The 19,343-nt window shown below is 49.7% G+C and overlaps 1 protein-coding gene and 1 long non-coding RNA gene across 4 annotated transcripts in view; both read left to right on the top strand.

The window, feature by feature from the left end:
* The window catches only part of GATAD2B (GATA zinc finger domain containing 2B), a 48,004-nt gene that overhangs the window by 12,008 nt on the left and 16,653 nt on the right, over positions 1-19,343 (top strand). For 2 of the 3 annotated variants that reach the window (XR_003255922.1, XM_026080873.1), the window contains exons 1-2: positions 5,114-5,184; positions 14,969-15,298. Coding sequence is in view for 2 of the 3 variants with exons in the window: in XM_026080873.1 (XP_025936658.1) it covers positions 14,970-15,298 (329 nt within the window). In the remaining variant the exon portion in view is untranslated. Of the gene's footprint in view, positions 1-5,113; positions 5,185-14,968; positions 15,299-19,343 lie in introns of those variants that run through there. The other variant, XM_026080874.1, reaches the window with a different exon arrangement.
* On the top strand, positions 15,308-18,110 carry LOC112973228. The gene is made up of 2 exons (XR_003255923.1): positions 15,308-16,065; positions 16,201-18,110. It is a non-coding gene; the product is annotated as an uncharacterized LOC112973228 (long non-coding RNA).

The following is a 19,343-nucleotide window of genomic DNA, read 5'->3' as shown; positions in this document are numbered from 1 at the left end:
TGTAAACGCATTATAAGCTAATGTCCTCTTAACTAATTCATGTTGCTGAATTTGCATCCAGCTTCAGGACAGTGGGTTTTGATAGGCTGAAGCTCCCAGCAGATGTTTTCTGGGAACAGCTGTTGAGAACAAGTCTGCTGTAGTTTGCGCTGTGTTGCCTCATGGTGGCCAAATATTCTTTTGCTACCTTGCTATTTTTGTACCAAATAGTTGTAGGACTTTATTCTGGTGGTGAAACAGTCTTGGTAAGAGCAGGGTTCATGGGTGTTCAGTGGCTGGAGGAGGTTGGCTCACAGTTCTCAGGAATCTCACAGGCTTTTTTTACACCACTGAGTAAATTTTCATGGTCATGAGGTTCCTCAGATGCCCACAGCTTTTATGTTGCTTCCTAATCATGAAGTTACCTCTCATCCAGTCACTCTCTATGAGGTCATTTCTGACTCTTTCTCCGCGTGGCCTTCGGTTCCGTTCGCTTCCTTTCTTGCATTTCATCTTCAGTCATTTGCTTCCACCTGTAGAATTCAGAGCATCATTTCCTCTGAAATAGGGATCCTGCTTTTCTTTAGCCCTATACAAAGCATTGTGTAGGTGTGCTGCAATACGAGGAGCTACGGGAATTTGTCTTTGAAACTTAGTTTTACACACATGTAGTACTTCAGCTTAAGGCTTGATTAAATCTGCTTTCTCTGTAGGAGTCCAATCTCAGGTAAAGTGAGTGGGTTGAGTGGCACCTGTATGTGTTTTGAAGACGTGGGCATCACTAGATACCCTGGGCGATGCTCCGAACTCCGCAGGTACCATCTCTTTGTATCTCCATGTATGCATTAGTCTGAGTAAGAATGCTCAAAGGGAGATGACAGGCTTGGGTCTAGGTGCTCTTTGGGGAGGACCACAGGAGATGAGACTRGCAGGCCAGCGTGTCTCGGCTGTGTGCTTGAAAACGACTGGGGCAGCGAAACCTGACTAGAGGGGGAATGGGGTGTCCGAGGTCCTGTACAGCGGCCTGAACGAGTGGGGAACAACCGCCGGCTGGCCAAAACTCTGGTGTCCTAGTTTTAGGAGGGACAGGCGGGGAAGGGTTGGTGGTAGACACAGCAGCAAAATGGTGAGACCCCAGAGCTGAAGCCTTCAAAGGCCTTGGAGCCCTAGCCTGGGAGGCCTGGGGCCTCAAGGCTTGGTGTGGCGGACCTCTGATGAGAGAGGAGTGCAGACCTCGCTAGGAGGAGGCTGGATCATTTATTTCTGGATAAGAAGGGAAATCAAATCCAAACCAACAGCTAGGATGTCTGAAACCATCTGGATGTCTGAAACCAGGTGGCTCAGGACAGCATAGTCGGAGAGCGGACTGATGGGGTGGGATTGGGCTCCAGACTCCGTGGCGTTTGTTCTCTTGGTGTTGGGAGATGCCCTTCTCCGAGGAGCAGGGATGCATCTGTGTGTGCTGCTAGTTCACCCTTGGACCGTGGTTGCGTGGCTTGGGCTGTCCTGGCTCCGCGGAGGTTTCTGAGCTCTGCCGACGTTACGGGCGTTGAGAGAAGGGAGGCTGCGCGCCCGTGAGATGAGTGGAGGAAAGAGGTGCCGCTCCTCCGTGGTCCGTCTCCTCCGGCAGCGCCCCGTGCTCAGGGAGCGCTGCTGGGACCTGGCCGTGCAGGTGCGATCCCACATCTGGGAGATGTTTCGAGGATGCAGCGATAGACCGGGGCCAAGGCGAGCGGCGCGCCGTCCCCGGCAGGCTCCTGGGGGCGGCAGGTCTGCGGCGGGTCGCCGCCGCTGCCGAGGGCGTCTTGGGAAGCGCCGAGCTGCCGCCGCGCCACGGAGGAAACGGTTTGACGCCTTCCACGATCCGACGCTCCGGCGAAGCGGCTTCCCCCGGCCTCGGGTCCGAGGGTGCCGAGGAGGCGCCAGCCGCCGGGGCCGAGGGCTCCGCTCCTGGGGCGGTGTCTCTACCGACCGATTCTCCATGTTGATGGAATCTCTCTCTTTTTTTTTTTTATCTACCTATATCTTATTTTGTAATATTTTATTTCCTCCAGTTTCAAACTATGTCCATGATTCATTCAGCCACTCCCCGAATAGATTTTACTTTTATGATAGTCTCTTGAAATGCCAATATAAACAAGGTAAGTAGGGCTGCCAAAAAACAATTTTCTCCTTTATTATGCTACCTTTTCAATTCTAATTAACTTTTTTTTTTAAAAAAAAAAAGGCTGTTTTGGGACCTAAACAGTTAAAATAACATTGGAGGAAAAGAGCTCTCATGAATGAAGACAAAGTTTGGCGAGGTGCCAGGAGCTGCTGGCGCGGTGGGGGAGGGGGGCGGCAGCTAACTGACTTTTATACCACAAACGACTTAAAAAAAAATTAAGAGATAATTCCATGTCCTGAGGTTACAAACCGGCTGCAACTGGTTTTTTTTCTTTCTTTTTTTTTTTCCTTTTCCCCTGCCCCCGCTAGGCATCATGGGTAAAAGTAAGCATCCCCCTTTTCTTTTGTTTAATATAACAGTACAGCGCATGATTGGCAGGGAAGTGCCCGTTTTGAGACAGGGTTTCTGCAGGTCCCCAGAGGGGGATGGCACGCGGGGCCGCCCATGCTCTTCGGAGAGGGCTCCTCGTAAAAAAGGCGCTCTCGCTCTCCCTCCCTCCCTCCCCCGGCTCGCTCGCCTCTCTCTTTCCCCCCTTCTTTTCTCTCTGTCTCTAATTTTCTTGACAACTAGAGGAGGCAGCAGGAATATTGTACCTGTAAGTATTCTTTAGACTGTCCTTTTTTTTTCTTTTTTTTTTTAACAGACAAAAGGCTCTTTGTGGATTATCAGATCTGCTTTTTCTCTCCTTTTTTTTTTTTTTTAACATGAGTTTGGAAGCTAAATGTAATGTCTTTACAGAATATTTTAAGGAGAAAACTAGCACTGTTGCTTGTATTTGCTGTTGGAGCGGTTCCCTCCCCCCTTTCCCCCTACCCTGCAAAAAAAATCCCACCTCCGCTCAGGTTCCTCGGCGCTAGCATCGGTATTCGCGTGCAGTTGCTGAATGCGACCCTCCCCGGGCTAAAGCTGCACGGGAAGGCTTATTTCGGGTATTAAAAAAAAAAAAAAAATTCTTTTGTCTGTAGTGCTGATGGTTTGATGTAATAGCTTCCCCCCCCCTTTTTTCCCCCCCCCTTTTCATGTCAGCTCCAGCCCCTCTCCGTGAATGGAGGCAGCCAGCTGACGGCGAGCGCTGGCCCGGCGCCAGGCGGGAGCTGCGTGTGCGTGTGCAGTGTACACAGCGCACAAAGGGAAGGCCTGCAGTCGAGGAAATCACGGGCTATTATATAAGGGAGCCTGCGTCATCCCTGCTTGCTCAGGCTGACGGATGGGGAGTAGAGGTGGAGGAGGATTAAGGCGACCGCTCTCTCCCCCCACCCCCCGCTCTGTTTTGCCCCGCTTTATTTTTCAATGACCGGTTTCGTCGAGGGTGGGGAGGTGTTTCCGAGCTTTCCCCAAAACGTGCCATTGCAGCCAAATTCCTCGTGAAGCAGGGGGAATATATATATATGTATTTTTTCCCCCCTTGGGGGTGGGGGGGCAAAAAGCATCTCTTTTCCCCCCCCCCAGTCTGCCAAGCTCCGCTTGTGCTCTGGAGGGGTGACGCGTAAGGAGTGTCGTGGTGGATACAGCAGCTTTGCTTGCTCCTGGAACTCTTTCTAATAAATCAACCTTGCTAAAAACGAGAACTCGGGAATGGCAGATAAGAGCGTAAATATTATCATTTGCTCCCTCTCCTTTTCCTTGATGGTTGTCGGTGATTGGAAAAGAAGTACTTTTTTGCATACCATCTGCTCCACACAGTTAGGTTCGTACTGTACAAAAGTCAACACATGGCAGCAAAATTATAGCGTGTTCTGAGCTTCCAGGCGCCTGGACRGGGCCGATTTGGGTTCGTTCTGCTGGGGCTGGTGTTGTGTTTCATTAGCTGTTAACTGCCGTGCAATTCCTATACTCCACTGCAGTTATGGGCATTTTGCTCAGTGAGAGCGAGTTGATTTAGAAGTTGTAATATTGTCTTACCGACCACGGCGATTCTGTCCATTCATTTTTATTTGCTTTCTAGATGTGTTGTACCTCTCGGAGCTCGAATTTGTGGGAGAAAGGAGAATTAAGCATGCACGTTAATGAATAGAAGTGTCGTAACGTTGCTGTTGTCTTTATGCGAGTACTTACGTTTGCTCTGATCATTCAGATCTGAGGAACTGGTTAGGAAGGGAAAACAGCGGAACTGTTTAACGAGTTTGCGCTGAAATGACTATAAGAATTTATGGTCTGCTGCAATCTAGAGACAGCTCCCTGATTCTGTTGAAAACTAGTCTCACGGTTTGTCTTCTAAAATATTTCCTTTGTCTTATTTTTGACTCTTGTGTATCTAAATAGTAGTGAAAAACCCTTGCTTAACCCCCCAATTTATGAATGACTTCTTTTTTTTCTGTAACACTTGGTGAATTTTTAAAGAATCTGTCAGTGATTTTCTCTTTGTTAAGGGTCTGTTTAGGATTGTGTGTTTCTTTAGACTGATGCATGTTCTGTTCTTGATAAAATCTTTGTGATAGGCCTACATGTTTTCTTTCTTACCTGCAAAAAAATTCCTTCACGCAGTTGTAGCATAGTATTTCTCTTTGCAGCTTACACAATAATACGAACTGAGTGTAGTATTTCTTGACAACTTACAATCTGTAGCATCAGGATTCAAAGAGCAGCACGTTTTTATTTGATAGCGTTTTTTTTTGTGTGTGTGTGTCAGTGTTCTTGCAGATCTCTCTTCAGACTGCCTAGCCGTTAAGTCATAATTACCTTTTTGGGTTATTATCCTTTTTATAGTATTGTATGGAAATGCTCGTCTTGGGAGCCAGCCATTTTGTGTGTGCTGTGTTGAAATGCATTTTACGACATAGATGTTGGTTTGTATTCAGCCTAGATGGAAGTTAAGATGTTGTAGCGTTGCATATGTCAGGCTCTCGTGAGCCCCTAGACAAATGATTTCATCATACGGTGCTGGTTAGCTGCCCCAGCAGGTTCAGAATGAGAAGCCAAAATGTGTGAAATCTTTAGTTTACATATGGGCTTGTTCTGTTTTTWAAGTGTGCAACTGGAATATTGGAAGTCAGATGTGCGAAAGTGGCTTTTGAACAGCAAGACTGGAGCGTATTAAGGTAAGTTGGACCTTGTTTCATTAGTGTGTATAAATATGATTTCTGCTCCATAAGCTTACCAGAATAGGCCAAATCCAGCTGAAGATTTAAACAGCTTTTATTCCATTGATATACTATTTTTAAATATATTAAGTAAGATATGGCACAATTCTTGTTGTTTCAAGTTACCAAGATGGTGGCAGAGCTTTTTGGATTGATATCTCCCTAATCAGTTAGTTGTGCACCATTGAAAAACATAACGCTTTTCACCAGCCTGTGCCTAGGCTGGGTGCACAGCTCAAGTTTTCTTTCTCTGCAAATATTATGGATAATGTGGGAATGCTGTTTTTGAATTGAATGTTGGTGCAAATACCTGAGTGGCCGAGTCAAGAAGCTGCTATAGCACAGTGTTAAGTCTTTTGTATGTGAGTAGAGCGGGTTACTTCTTTTCCCCAAACCCTGTATGTTACGAATGTATTTGTTCTAGTAATCCAACTTGTTTGCTTTTTTTTGAACTAATACAGCTCCAAATGCTTCTGAATTGTGTTTGAAGTGTCTGTTTTCCCTTGGGTTTTATTTAATCGGCCATGTGAGTGTGCGTGCGCGCGCATGTGTGTACATGCACTGCTTCTGAAGTCTCTGCTCCCCGTGGGGTTGAATCCATTTGGCTGTGTAGTTCCTGTTGGTGAACTGGGGCAAAATCTTGTATGCTGTTGTCTGAAATCGAGGCTAAAGTTGGAAGCAATGCGGAGACGCTGATTTGGGCTGAGAGTCCGGCACTCCTCAAATGGCAGAAGGGAGATTTTGCTACTGGGCGTCTCACTCTTGCTCCCCTGGGTTGCCTGTGCTAAGGGTCTGCTTCGATAGCGTGGAAGAGCAAAAATACTGGGATTTACTGAACATTGCAGTCTCATTTACTGGACGCGCGTGTCAGCGACTGAAGGATTGGGTCCTTCTCGTTGAAGATGGTGACTGAAACCTGTTCTTGTCTGTTTGGAAATTAGGGGCTTCTCTGCCCTTCCACGCAGCATCACTCACTCGGCAGTGCCTGCGCTTTTGGAAGGGACGTTGCTGTATGTTTCTGTGCTTTCTTCCCTATCGGGCTGGAAAAAAAGGTGGCCTGTTCTTCCGAGGCATCGTGAAGGTGTGGTGGGCTTTGCACGTGGATGAGCTTGCGCTCGCTGCCCTTGGGAAGAGCAGAAATTAGTCTCTTGCAAAATAGTCCTCTCAAAGTGTTTAGGATGCTTCCAATCTCCTGAAATTATTGTAGAGGCCTGTCTACAGCTACGTTCTGTTCTCACTTCTCTATTAGTGGCATTGGCAGTTGTCCTTTACCACTACTTCCTACTAGGAGTTTTCAGATAACATTTTCAAAGGACTGTGCAAACTTATTCCTCATTTAAGCATTGCTGTGTTTCTTTTGGTACCAGTCCTCTCTTTCCCTTTTCCATAGGGGTCTAACCAGACGCTAGTGGCCTGCTTGCTTTGTGGATTTTCGCTCCTATGTGGATATATACATACGCATGAACATGTGTGCGTAATACGTTCGCGCGTACTCCATCGCTCCCGCAAAATGCTCAGTGTCTGCTGGGTCTGACCACCGCACTGTAATGCAGAGGGGGGTTAGCAGGATGCTGTTACTGGGAGCCCGAGGTTCCTACCGGCCTCCTGGACAAGTAATCTGCGTAGATAAACTACCCAGAGCAACTTCCTCGCTGCTGCTCTCTCCCTCTTCGCCGGAGCTGGGCGATTCAGCGTGCTTTAGGGGTCTCCTTGTGCCCTGTGGAGCACCGCGAGTGCCCTAAACCGGGGGAGGACCGATGGATGTGCTTGTGGCGCTTAGTCCTCCGAGAAGGGTCGGCTGGGCCAGCGCTGTCTTCTCCACTTACCTGGCTTGGCGTTGCCAGGGCCAGGCCTCCACGTTGATGCAACTGTCCAAAGTTGCCTCATTAACCCTGTCTGTGCATCCGCCGCTTACAGAGGCGATTCCTTACCTGAATGGTGAAGGAACGAGAGCAAAGATAAACGTGAGCTCCGCATGTAGCACATCTCCCTTGGCTCCGCGTCGCGCTGCGCGCGGGTCCCTCGGACGTGCTGCCCGGCCGGTGACGTGGCGCCTCTTGCCGAGGCCTTGCTGCTTCCCTTTGTGGAAGACCAGTGGCTTCCTGAGGAACGGCACGAGGGCCGGCCTCTGGTTTGTGCTTCTCTTCTCCGTCACGGACGCTCACGCTCCCTGCCTTGGAGGCAGGAGCCCGGGTAGGCAGCCCTGCTGCTGGCGACGTCTGCGCGACAGCTCTGCTCGTAGTGACTCCTTGTGCTGCTTGAGCAGAGATGACTAAGGAAGGTGGAAACCGCTTGTTATTGGGTGGGGGAGGAGGGACTGGTGAGACCTGGTGTCGCTGGAGACACGTGGCCAGGGAATTTTTTCCTTTAAGAAATGTCAGGCTTGGTCTGTTGAGGAGTCCGTCTTACCTCTGGTGTCCATGACGGTGGCCAGTATAAACAGCCTCACAGGAAGGCATCAGTAACGTTGCCAAAAGTATTTTGGAGTACTCTGCAAAACGTTTTCGTCCTTGCTGGTTCGGAGAGGAGGCAGCTTTGAGATTCCTCACGGCGTTGTCCGTAGAGGAGGAGGAAAGGAGGAAATCGTTTGCTTTGCCTGGCTTGAGGATGGAGCAGCAGAGCGTCCCGCCTGCAGCAACGCCTTGGTCTTGGCTGATGCATGCTTCATGGGATGATCCTGCACGGCCGACGGGCACCTGGAGGAGGGCGGGAAGCCCAGGCCGAGGAGCTCGAAGTCCTGCAGTGGAAGGTGTCTGGGCTTCCTGCCGCAGCTTCTGGGCGTCCTGGCCTTGGCCTCAGCTTCTCTCTACCAGTTCTTGGACCCCTGGATGAGAAGGGGGAAGTGTAGGTTGCACCTCGCAGTCTGGATCATATTCAAAGGTATAAACTGGAGAGTTTCTGTCTCTGTTTTTTCTGCACCTGCAAGCACTGGTCTGAAGCCTCCCTCTCTGCCCTTAGAGAGGTCGGGCGATGCCTGTTCCTACAGGAGATTGTTGATCATGTGCCATTTTGTTTTCTAAAGTTTTCTTTCTGGGTGTTGCCAGTAGTTGGTCGGGTAGATAGAACAGCACAGACTGTCAAGCGGAGACGTTTTCATGGTTTTCTTTCAGCTTCGTGTGTAAGCTTGCCCATCGATTAGTTCTAGAGGGTCTGAGTATTGGGTGGATGGTGCGGTTGGTCATGTAGGACTCGAGGAAGGCAAAGCTGTGGGTTAACAAAATGAAGGAGCTCTGAAAAGAGCATGTGATGGGGTTGTCATGTTCTGGAGCTCCAGCTTCACTGAATAAGCTCAAGTTGAAGCTCACTTTCGCTACTGCTGCCAACTTTCTGTTGCTCGGTGCCATCTTCAAGTAAATCTCAGAATGACACTTAATCTGTACAGCCTTGTATAGGTTGCATGTTAAGAATTGTGTATAACTAGTCCCTAGATATACTTGCTTCTCTAGTATAATATTCATTTTTTAGCTGAGCTCACTTGTTCCAGCTTTTAAAATAGTGGGCTTTTTTTTTTTTGCATGGTGTGTGCAATTGTGGGTGCTGTATCAAATATAAATAGAAAATTGGGCTGCTGCTTTGTTTGTCTGGGAATGGAAAACCTGTATTTCTAGCACCAGAGAAGTGAAACTGCCTAAAGCTAAAAGAACATATAGAAGAGCACATGATGCTGAAACTAATGACTGCCTTGCCACTGACTGTGCTGCACTTCAGCTAAACGACCTGCGCATCTGCACGGGCTGCCTCGGTGGTGGGTCTCTGCGTGCTAGGCCGCTGGGTGCGCGCTTTCGCCAAAATTTGCTTAGCTTGGCTCCTTCCACTTCTCCCCTCACCTATAAATCTGCCAGCTGCTGTTGCGTTCTTGTACTGAACTGCCACACAGAACAAGGCAATATTCTGCCTGGTATCTAATGCACCTGCGGGGACACTGTGAACCAGAATGAAGCTGGGTTGCAGAGGCTGAAAACCAGTGAAGCTGCGGCTCAAGGTGGCAGGGGCTGCGGAGAGGAAGGCTCCTGCGCTTGTAAGCCAGGAAGGGTTGTGGAAACTGGCTGATGCTAGATGACGGCAGAGAGTGGAGAAAGAGGTCTGGAGTTAGGCTAGGCGGCAATAATATTTAGCACATGCTGAAGTGTAGGATTCGGGGTCCCGAAGTCTTTGGTAAGAGCGTCTGTGCATCAAGTGACCGTCTATTTACGTAAGGAAGTTACTGACAGTGGGTRGAGAACAAGGATGATGTTCCCGTTACCGTTTTGCGCGGCTTGTTTTCCAGGTTTGCCTTCTAGGAATCTGAGCAAAAAGCCCTTTTGGAGCAGTTTTTCCTCCAGCGTCTGGAGAGGAGGAAAGACACGGCCAGTCTTGTCTTGCACGCTCTCCAGCTGAAGATGTTGCGTTTCGCGTAGCTTTTCCTCAAAGAGGGAGTGTAGTCAGTGCCTCGGGAGGAAGATTGACGATGAGCAAAAAGAGCAAATGGGTCGTGGTAAGGAGGAGGAGTAGACTCGGGAGGTGGGAATCACTGTCGGTACTTGCCATGCCTCTAACTTCTGCCCCGAGTCTTTGCAGGCTGAGCTGAGCAGGGTGTCTTGCCTTCTCGTCTGGCCTCCTTCTCCYGAGGAGTCTCTTAACTTCTGAATGTTGGTTCCAAACTGACGCTGGCGTTTTGTAGATAGTCAGTAAAGCCTGCTCACCTACAGAGGTGCAATTGGAGATAATTACAGCCTGTATCAAGTCAGAAACAAAACAGGTTTTATAGCTCTTCTGTTTTCCCTTAGGGGATTTTGCCACCATTTGAGGAGTTTGTTCCCCCCCATTTATAAGTTCCTTTAGGGAAGTGAAATGGAGAGCCTACTTCCCTGGATGCACAAGAACTCTGGGAGTGATTTATGGGAAGATTGCTGGAGTGGGTGGCAGGAGACAGGTCTGAATCATCTGGTCTGTGTTACTGTGTTGATGGTGATGTGCTCTGGTGCCCATTGCCTCTTGTCATTCAGGTGCGACTCGAACGCAAGCGTATTGTCTAATGCAGCTGAATGGCGTGATTTGAGGTGTCTCCATGTGCATCCCCTTAGAGTGGTCCTATTCCTGTCCAATTTAACCCAGCTGACTTCTGAAAGGCCTCTCAAATTCAGAGGGGAAGAATTCTGCTCTTGCTCCAGTTTATAATTCCAGATTACTGATAAAGAGCTAGATCTTCAATAGCCAGTCCTTGGTTTCAAAATCACTCGCAAGTCAAACTGGAGAGGTTTAATCTCTGTTTTTAATTTGGGTTACTTTGACACAAAGCAGATGAATACTGAAGTTCTTAACTGTCTGACCTTCAGACTTGTTAAATAGCCAGCGGTTTAAAGGATTCCTGTCCATTTCTGCTAATTTTGGATCAAGTAGAACGCTCTCCTCTGGCTTGCCCTTTCCTGCTGTTCAGCTGAGGAAAGGGGAAGGTGTTCTGGAAATTCCTAGGACTCCTAGTAAAGCTGCAGTTTCTCCCTCCCTCCCTTCCCCCATCCTCRCAACTGAGTGTTAACACTGAAGGGCCCCATTCAATAAAGAATCCAAAGCCTAACTTAATTTTTATTGAATCTGGCTGAAAGTGCATGCTCCTTACCAAGCCTGGAATGTCTCTTCTTGAAAGGATTAAATAGCTATGGTACCCATTTCTGACGACGGAGGTTTTGATTTGTTTCTCGTAAAGAAGCCACTTACTTCAAAGGGGAGGGCTTTTTGAAACCCTTGAGATACCATCTACTCACGTCTTTGCGAGCAGGGGTTTGCTCATGGCACGCTGAGTTCCCTTCCTCCCGTAGCAGGTAGGTCTCTATATGGTAACCGATGCTGTCAAAATCCAGCCGACTGTTGGCCATAGCGTTTTGGAGGCTRATGTATTCTTTCATTTCAGCGCTTGTGGGCCAAAACATTGATTTCCCACTTCTGATGTGTTCCCGCTGACTTCCAGGTCCCATGACACAGTGTTTCCTTAACTTGCCAAAARGTGAACTGCTCTTTCTGTGACTCTGTGCTAGTGGCTCACAGCAAAGCTGGAAGATCGCGGGAAAGCTGTGCGTCTTGGGGATGTGGTAGCGCTCTTGTGATAGAGCAGCATCACTAGGTCCGTGCGAAAGAGGTACACCAAAACTCACTTCGCTCAGCTCTGAAACGATGGGAAAGGTAGGCTGTCTGGGCCAGCCCTTTCCCGTTGGGAACAGGAGGTGGAACGGAGACCTTCTGACTTGCAGAGAGGCTGAGGAAAGGCATCGTTCTCCTTGCACAGCGCTGCTGTGTTCCCTTTGCGGACTCGCTGGTGGTGGCAGCGTTGCTTTTGGCACATGCTCCAGCTGAGCTGGAGGCTCTGGAGAAGACACCTGGCTGCTGTGCTGCTCCAGCATGGCTCTTCCCTCCGCCGCATGGCACAAGCACCAGGATGAACGCATCCTAACCGCCCTTCCTGGCCCGAGACCCACACCAGAGCCTGGCTACTGCCGAGCCTGACTCGAGCGCAATAACTCACGAGGGCGCCTGTGCTGTTTGGGACGGCTGCTCCCAGTACCTCCATCGCTGGCTTCCTTTCCTTCACTGACTCCGATTTGTGAGAGGTGTTACGCTCCGCGCCGCTGTGCTCTTGCAGGCAGCACTTTGCAACTTCCTTCTACTTCAAGGTGCGCAGAGGCAGCTCCAGAATAGCAGTTACTCGCCGGTAATTTCATTCTGTTTTCCCATGTAGCAGTTCAAACTGACAGTGTCTGAGGTGGATCTTTAAAGGAAACAAACAGCCTGGAAACACTGGGAGAGCTGTGCTTTAGCTTGCTTAAATAACCGTCTCCAAAGGGCGGCTGTTCTGTCTGAAACGCCATCAGTGCGCGGCGGAAATATAATCYGCAGGACAGGAGAGCTCACTTCTTGACCACAACAATCAAGTGTCTGTCCATGACAGCATCATGGAAAAGAGACACCTTGAGGTGCAGGCTTTTCTTTTCTTTTCTTTTTTTTTTAAAACAGGTAAATTTTTACTAAGCTCCAGTGGGTTTTTTTTCCTTGCATAGGTGCATCTTGCTGCCCTTCTGATGTCCAGGAACAGATCGTTGTGTCTTCAGGAAGTCTGAATCTCCTCTGTGCACTCTAGCATTGTTTTATTTTTCTGCTTGCCAGCAAATATTATGGCTATATTTGTCTTAGTGCCAGAACATGTGACATGAAATATCTATGTGCATGAAGCAGTGCAAGGTTTTTGAGTACCAAGACATAATTCAGTGAAATTGCTTCAGATTGCTTGTCAGTTAAGGTGGTATCAACTTTCCTATGCTCTGTGTGTGTGTTTTAAGAGTGCATCCAGTTTACATCCCAATATGGAGCCCGTTTAACAGGGATGATACGGCTTTTCAATAGGGAAGTGCCTGCAGAGTGACTTTGCTCACGGCTGGCTACGTGCTATTATCTAGGGAGGTTTGGTTAATATGTCCTAAAGCAAACAGTGAAGGCTGCCGCTCTAGTGACAGCTGGTTAGAAGGTRTGGATGCTCCCTTTCCATGCATCAGCCTCTGGCTGCCAAGCGTCTGGACTCCTTGCTCCTCCTTACCTGCTTTCATCTCCCAAGAGCGTTAAGTGGAGGAAGCTATCACGGAGGCCCTTTTGCTGCCGCGTTACTTGGAGCGAGGCGTTTTCGCAGCAGCTGGCTCCAGCGCTGGGTACGGGGAGGGTTCTTGCTGTCCCGTGGTGTCTTAAATAACCCACCAGCGCTCGCGTCTTCAATTTAACCTGGGGTCAATTGTTGGGGATGGGAGTGGAGAGCCGCATTTCATGCGTCTTCCAAAGCGCCTCCTGAGCTTGTCCGTGCTTGCCTTTCTATATTTGGTTACAGTATACMTGAATTCTCCTGCAGAGAGACTAGACTGTTGAAGATGTCTAAGGTGTTCACTCGTAATATGGCAACCTGTCTGAGATCAGACCAGTGCCAGAGGGGTGGTTGGATTTTTTTTTTTCTATTGCATTGCAAATTTTCACTTGTTTTCTTGCTGCCTAAGGTGACTGTACCCCGTCGTTAACAGAGTAATGCTTCTGTGACACAGCTCGTATCCCTGAAACCATATTGCTGCCTTGATGCTGTAGCTTGACTTGTGTGAGGGCTGTACTTTTAAACGCATATAATTATAGGGGATTTATAACTGATCCAGAACAATGTCTCCCTGGCAGAAATTTGGCTTTGTGAGGCTTTATCTTGTGAGTGACTTGAAGCCAAATTTAGTAATGGCTGTACAGGCTCCACCTTAAGAGAGTATGTAGTAGCAGAGGTGACTGAGATTCGGGTGCTTTGGCATCATCTTTTTGTTCAGAGCATGCAGACATTAATAATAAAGTGAATGGAAACGAGACTGAATGCGTGAACTAATCTCTTTCCCTGTGCTCTATATAGCTGCCTTGGCATCACGTTACAGTATGCCCAAATAATTGGGCTCCCTCTGGCAGCTGCCAGGGAGCTCAAAATGTCCGATTCTTCAGGGCCGCGCTCGCAGCCTGGCGTGGAGGAGGACACTTGGGGCCACGACTCCGGCTCCTTCTTTGTCTGTCTCGCGCGCGTGGCGAAACGCTTTTCTYTGCGGCTCGCTTCCTCCCGCGCGCTGCCGTAAGCTGTTGGCGCCCAGAACCCGGTGGGAAAAGTTGCYGGTGTTCTCGCCGTTCCTCCCTTTAATTCGTATTGCTTTAAACCCCCGTGTTGTTTGTCGTCGCCCCCCGCCCCGATCTGCTCGTCGGTACGTAAAGACCCTCCGAGCTGCTCCGTCTGGGCAGCCCGTCGGAAGTGGGCCCTCTTTGCAGGCGGAGATCTCTCGACTTTCTCGTAGCCGTCTTCCGAGCAGCCTGGGAGCGGGAAGATCGGATGATGCTGGGCGCCGGGGCTCAGCCCCTCCGCTGCGTCTGCTGGCCCCGGGGCATTCCTGCACCTGGAGGAGAGGCCGGCTCAGCCGGGAAGGGAAGCGAGGAGCGAGAGTGGGTGGGGACCGGACCGTCTGGCGCGCGTTAACCTCTTCGGTGGGAAGGAAGGGAAGGTGYGCCGCGTTCCTCCCGGACTGGCAGGATAACTTAACTGAAGAGCAGGTGACTGCAGCAAAATGGCATGGTAGGGGATTCTCTTTACTTTCAAAGAGGAAAAGTTTTGTGCCTGCCTCTCGTTAGAGGAAGATTCAGAGCATTCGGTCCTCATCCGAGGAGCTTTCTTCAAAGGAAAAAGCATTCTGCCCTCCCCACCACCGGAACACCCCCCCCGCCCCCCAATCTGTTTTTCTTTCTGGTACGAAAGCCCTTAGCACGGGCTGTGTCTCCGAATGATTTTGGTGTTTTTCAGCTTCCCTTTCTAGTAAATCTTGCCGTGCAGTAGGCAGCCGCCTTTTAGTGTCGGACGAGGGCTTGTGCCCCTGTTCTCAGGGGCTCCAGGGTGCTCTCGCCATTCAGGTGTGTGCGGTTAATCTGCGYCGCTTGGGAAACTCCCTGTCTGGCTGGTTTGGGATTGGGAACAGAAGCGCGCAACATGCTGTTAACAGGTTAATGCATGCACGCGCGTGGGAGGTCAGCGCTCCGGGCACCGCATCAGTGGTACGCTCTTCCCGGGAAAGCAGGGCGCAGAGGTCCGTGCTGCCCAGGGAATGCCCAAGCGCAGCGCCGCTCTTTAGCGAGATTTTACGTATGAGTTACGCCAGGTCGGCTACAGCTGCTTTCCGTTTGCCATGTTACTGATTTTGTTCTTTTGCCAACCTCTGCCCTGCAGGATGGACAGAATGACAGAGGATGCTTTGCGCCTGAACCTCTTAAAACGGAGCTTGGACCAAGCGGATGACCGGGATGATGTCCTGGCAAAAAGGTTGAAAATGGAAGGACATGAGGCGATGGAACGCCTGAAGATGCTGGCACTGCTGAAGAGGAAAGACCTCTCAGGCATTGAGGTGCCCCATGAGCTCCCAGTAAAACAGGATGGTGTGAAAGTCTATGAAGAAAAGCTGAATGGGAGCCTTAGGCCCCATGGGGATGGCAGGACTGCAGGGAGGCCAGGGAAGGAAAACATTAACGATGAGCCGGTGGATATGAGCGCAAGGAGAAGGTAAGTGCCAAATGACTCGAGTCTGTAGCTAGCCTATTATTAATGCTCTGTTCAGCCAGATGTGAGATCCCAAGTCAGAAATTAAATCAACATTTCATGGTCCTGGAGACTTGGGGGAGTCTTCCTGGTGTCTTGGTGTCTGTGAGGTGCCTCTGGCTGAAATCTGAGCAACAGAGGCTGCTCTCCCAATAGAGTTTCTCTGGAAACATTCAGTGCTGTGCTTTTATTGTTTTTACTTCTGCTATCCTTCTTACTCTACCCCAAAAACAGATGGATGTTGTTTCTTCTCTTCCTTTATCCGTGCATTTAGTATTGTGAGTTAAAACAGTTGGGTGGCAGCAACGCAGCCCCTGCCAGTGTGTGCGAAGGAGGAGGGATCCCACTCCAGTTAGAGTTTTTATTAGCATCTACAAAAGTGACAGCTAAAGTCCTTTATTTAGCTGGCAGCCAAATCTAATGCAAGTGCATGGACAATCGCTCTCAAACCTGACCCTGGCCAGGCTAGTGACTCTGAGAGGAAGAAGTAATTATTTTTCCCTGCTGAGCCTGAGACTGCTCATGAAAAGCAATTGCCTGAGTTATCAAGTGCTGGTGAGTTATGTCTGTTTTCTAGGAGGAGCGTTGGTATTCCTTGCGTTCTCTGTATTTGCATCTGTCTGATGCGCAGTGCGCGCACACCTGACTTTTATCATGGATGAACTCTAGCTGCTTCTTCAGTCAACACCTGCAGTCACATTTTGTGCAAAGGAGTGCAAGTTTGTAGGGCCGTAAGTGAACTTGCAGTGTGCAGCATTGATGCATCCTGCCTCTTTGTTTTTATTTCGCTCCTCTTTGGAGGAAGAAAGAAACAAATGTTAAATGATTTTGTTTTTCTGCTTGATTTGGATACTGAGTCAATCTAGACTTGGCAAACAGGCTAAGCAACTGAACAGAGGAGTCCTACTTGGACTAAGTGCAGTGTTGGACCTTCCTGTGATGTCTTCTTGATGCTTTAAATGAATGACAGCACTTTGAGGAACCAGGTATTCGTAGTGACTTGGAGTGAAGTGTATTTAAAAGAAGCGGTAGTAATTCCTGTGCAGAGATGCAGCCTGCAGCGACAGAAGCTTTCTTTGCAGGCCAGTCAGGTGCCGGGGTCCCAGCTGGTTGGATGCATCTTTGCGTGTGGTCTGGAAGGTTGTCTTCTCTAGCAGAAATGCTTTACGTGTTAGGGCAGGATGAATTCCTCTTCGTGGCTCCTTTAAAGATGCCTTGTTTGGTGAAAGGACGTGTGTTGCCAGCATTGTTTGTTCTCGGTCTCCCGTCCTTCAAGTTAAAAGGAACTGGATTGTGATTCAGCAAAACTTAAATTGTCGTGACTGCTGTGTTGTATGGGGGCTTTTCTGTCTTGATGGTGGCTTTTGGATAAAGAGGGCATGCTTTCCGCATGTCTGGGGGCTCCTGTCCTACCTGGAGCTAATGAGCAGCTGGTGGAAGGGGGGCTTGAAGGCAAGGGATCTCTGTTGCTCTTGCAGTATGTGGGTACTCCTAGTATATTGTACGTTATAAAAGATTAATGCCTTTGCTGGCACTTGCTTATCTGTCAAATCCTGGCTTGCAGAGAATCAGAAGTGGTGAAGAGACCTGAAGTGCCAGAAGTGGGAAGGAGAMTATCGCTTGCATTTTTCTTTAATGAAAATATGTGGCTTAACTCAGTCCAGTTGCCCGTGCCCTTGGTTTAGCCTCTTACAGTGTGATGAACCGTATGTGGTCAGGCACAAACATTACTGTAGTACTCCACAGCGTGGTATTTGTGCGCTCGGGGAAGCRTTCAGATACGAGCAGCACCCTTCTCGGGCGTGCGGGGTTTATGCGTGTCCTGCTGCGAGCGTGGTGCCATGCTGCCGCACCTCTGACAAGTGCTGTTCTCCGGAGGAGCCTGCAGGAGCACGGCCCGATGCGAGCGGGTTGTGCGGTCTTGCTGCCCCGCTAAGCTGCGACTTTGCCCTAGCCGGTCCGTTCGCTTAAGGTTAATGTTGTTTTATAGTTTGAAGGGGAGATCCAGCATGGCCTGGCGGAGGTGGCCCCAGGACTCGTGAGCTCCCATCGCGGCGCTCTGGCTCGCTTGCCGCACAGCTTTTGGGTGAGACTGTGTGTGTGTGATACAGATAATATCCAGCCACTTCACAAATGTTTTTAGGCTCTAGAGGTGTTAAACGGTGTAGGAACAGAGGTGGCCCTGAGTRAGTTAATACACAGGTTTCCTTCCTACTGAAGGAATAACGAGCAAGCCTGGCACGGAGGAGCACTCTGTGCGCTGACTTCACGCTTGGAGTTGTTCAGTTGAGTTGCTTCGACGTTGTACAAGAAGTGGAGAATCCAGTTGGACACCAGAACTGGACACAGACACGTGCGACGTGGAAGCCAGCCATGTTGCCTTGGGTCGTATTCTTGAAATCCTGAATTTCTCATAATGTATTTTGTTCCAAGGAAGCGTTGGGGGTGAAAGATGCAACCACGAAAAGAGGGCCGCCTTCAGAAATAAACAGCGATTCAAATTCAATCAGCCTTAAGAAGAGGGAGAAGAAAATTGCCAGAAGTTTTGAAATAATTTAGCATGAAAAAGTCTCTAGCAATAGAAATATGGTTAGGTAGTATTTGACTTTCCTGGCCGGCTGATAAGGGGCCATTAAGCTAGAGCTCTCCTGGGGAACGGCTCCGTGTCTTTTCACCTTTGTCTGCCTCCTGCATCGTCGGCGTAGCTTCTCCTCCAGTCGTTTTGCTGTAATTATGCCCTTGCCTTGACAAAAGTAAATAAAACAATGCTGACATATCCAGCAGCTCTCTGCAGATGGCCCTGTTTTCCCCTGTCTGGCTTTGACGTTGCCTTTTTTTTTTTTTTTTTGTCAACGGCATGTAAATAAAGCAGCCCAGACGTATCCGAATGCTTGTCCAAAATAATGGCCAGAAGCAGTAATGGCATTTAGGCATTTAAGCAAAGCCTGAACTAAAACACAATGCTCAATTGCTCCGGGCGTGCTTGAGATAGGGCTGGAGATGGAAGGGGGCACTCCAGGAGCAAGAAGAGCTGCCGTAGTTGGAGGTGGACATGAAGAGCGCGTAGGCGGCCAGCGTTTTGTCCCCCGTAGAGGGGAGCCGCCGCTGGACCCGAGCGAGGTGCTGGAGGTGGCCCGGGAGCTGGCGGCCGCAGCGTTTAACACGCGGGTTTTGCACTGGCGGGGCTTTGCTCGCGTTCAGGTAGCCGCGTTGGCGTGGCGAGCCCGAGATGGCTATGGCTTTGCTCAAAGGTAAGCTCGGTGTTTAACCGGCTTCAGCCTGTCTCTTCCGAGGCTTGTCAGCAGTTTAGGGTGCTGTTGCTCAGAGCAAGCGCGTCCCCAGATTTGCAGCAAAACACGTGGACCCGTTTTGGCGACTGCCTGGCGTGATGCAGCGGCCGTGGGCCAAGATCGGCTGTGAGGGGAGAAGASACCCTTTGCCGCGAGCAGAAGCCTGATGCATTTTATATTTACTTTGAATACCACAGAGCCTCCTGTCCAAATGCTTGGTCATCAACATATCGACATCTGAAACCCAGTCTGGGGAACGGTAAGCTGCGAGATGACCTGGGATACTCGGTTAATTGTGAGGGCGTGTTTATTCCAGAGCAGTTTCATGTATAGACGTGCCCGAAGTAGTCGTTTGGCAATAGGCATTTGGGGTAGCTAGGAGCAGAATCCTGCTAAAGCACCGCGAGGGGTTGGACAACCCGAGAGCTGTCTCGGATTCATCAAGAAGGAGCTTTTGTTCTTGGTTAGCTGAACGTGAAACTCCTCGGATGCAGATCCGTTTGCCTGGACTTCGTCTCCATAGGATGTTCTGGGCCTTCTCTGCCAACTGTGCCGCTAGGACGCAGGCTGCGTAGCCAGCTAGACACCCAGTTGGGAGCTGTCAGCAGCAAGTGTCCCTCGCTTCGAGGTGTGCCCCGAGGCTCGCGCCCRGAGACGGGCGTCTCGAGCAGGCCAGCTGCGGGGAACCGAAGGGGACCGGCAAGCCAGAAGGCACAAAC

The sequence above is a fragment of the Apteryx rowi genome, unplaced genomic scaffold, assembly GCF_003343035.1.
Source record: "Apteryx rowi isolate R43461 unplaced genomic scaffold, aptRow1 scaffold_530, whole genome shotgun sequence".
NCBI classification, from domain to species: Eukaryota; Metazoa; Chordata; class Aves; order Apterygiformes; family Apterygidae; genus Apteryx; species Apteryx rowi.
This window is presented reverse-complemented; position numbering and strand designations above follow the sequence as displayed.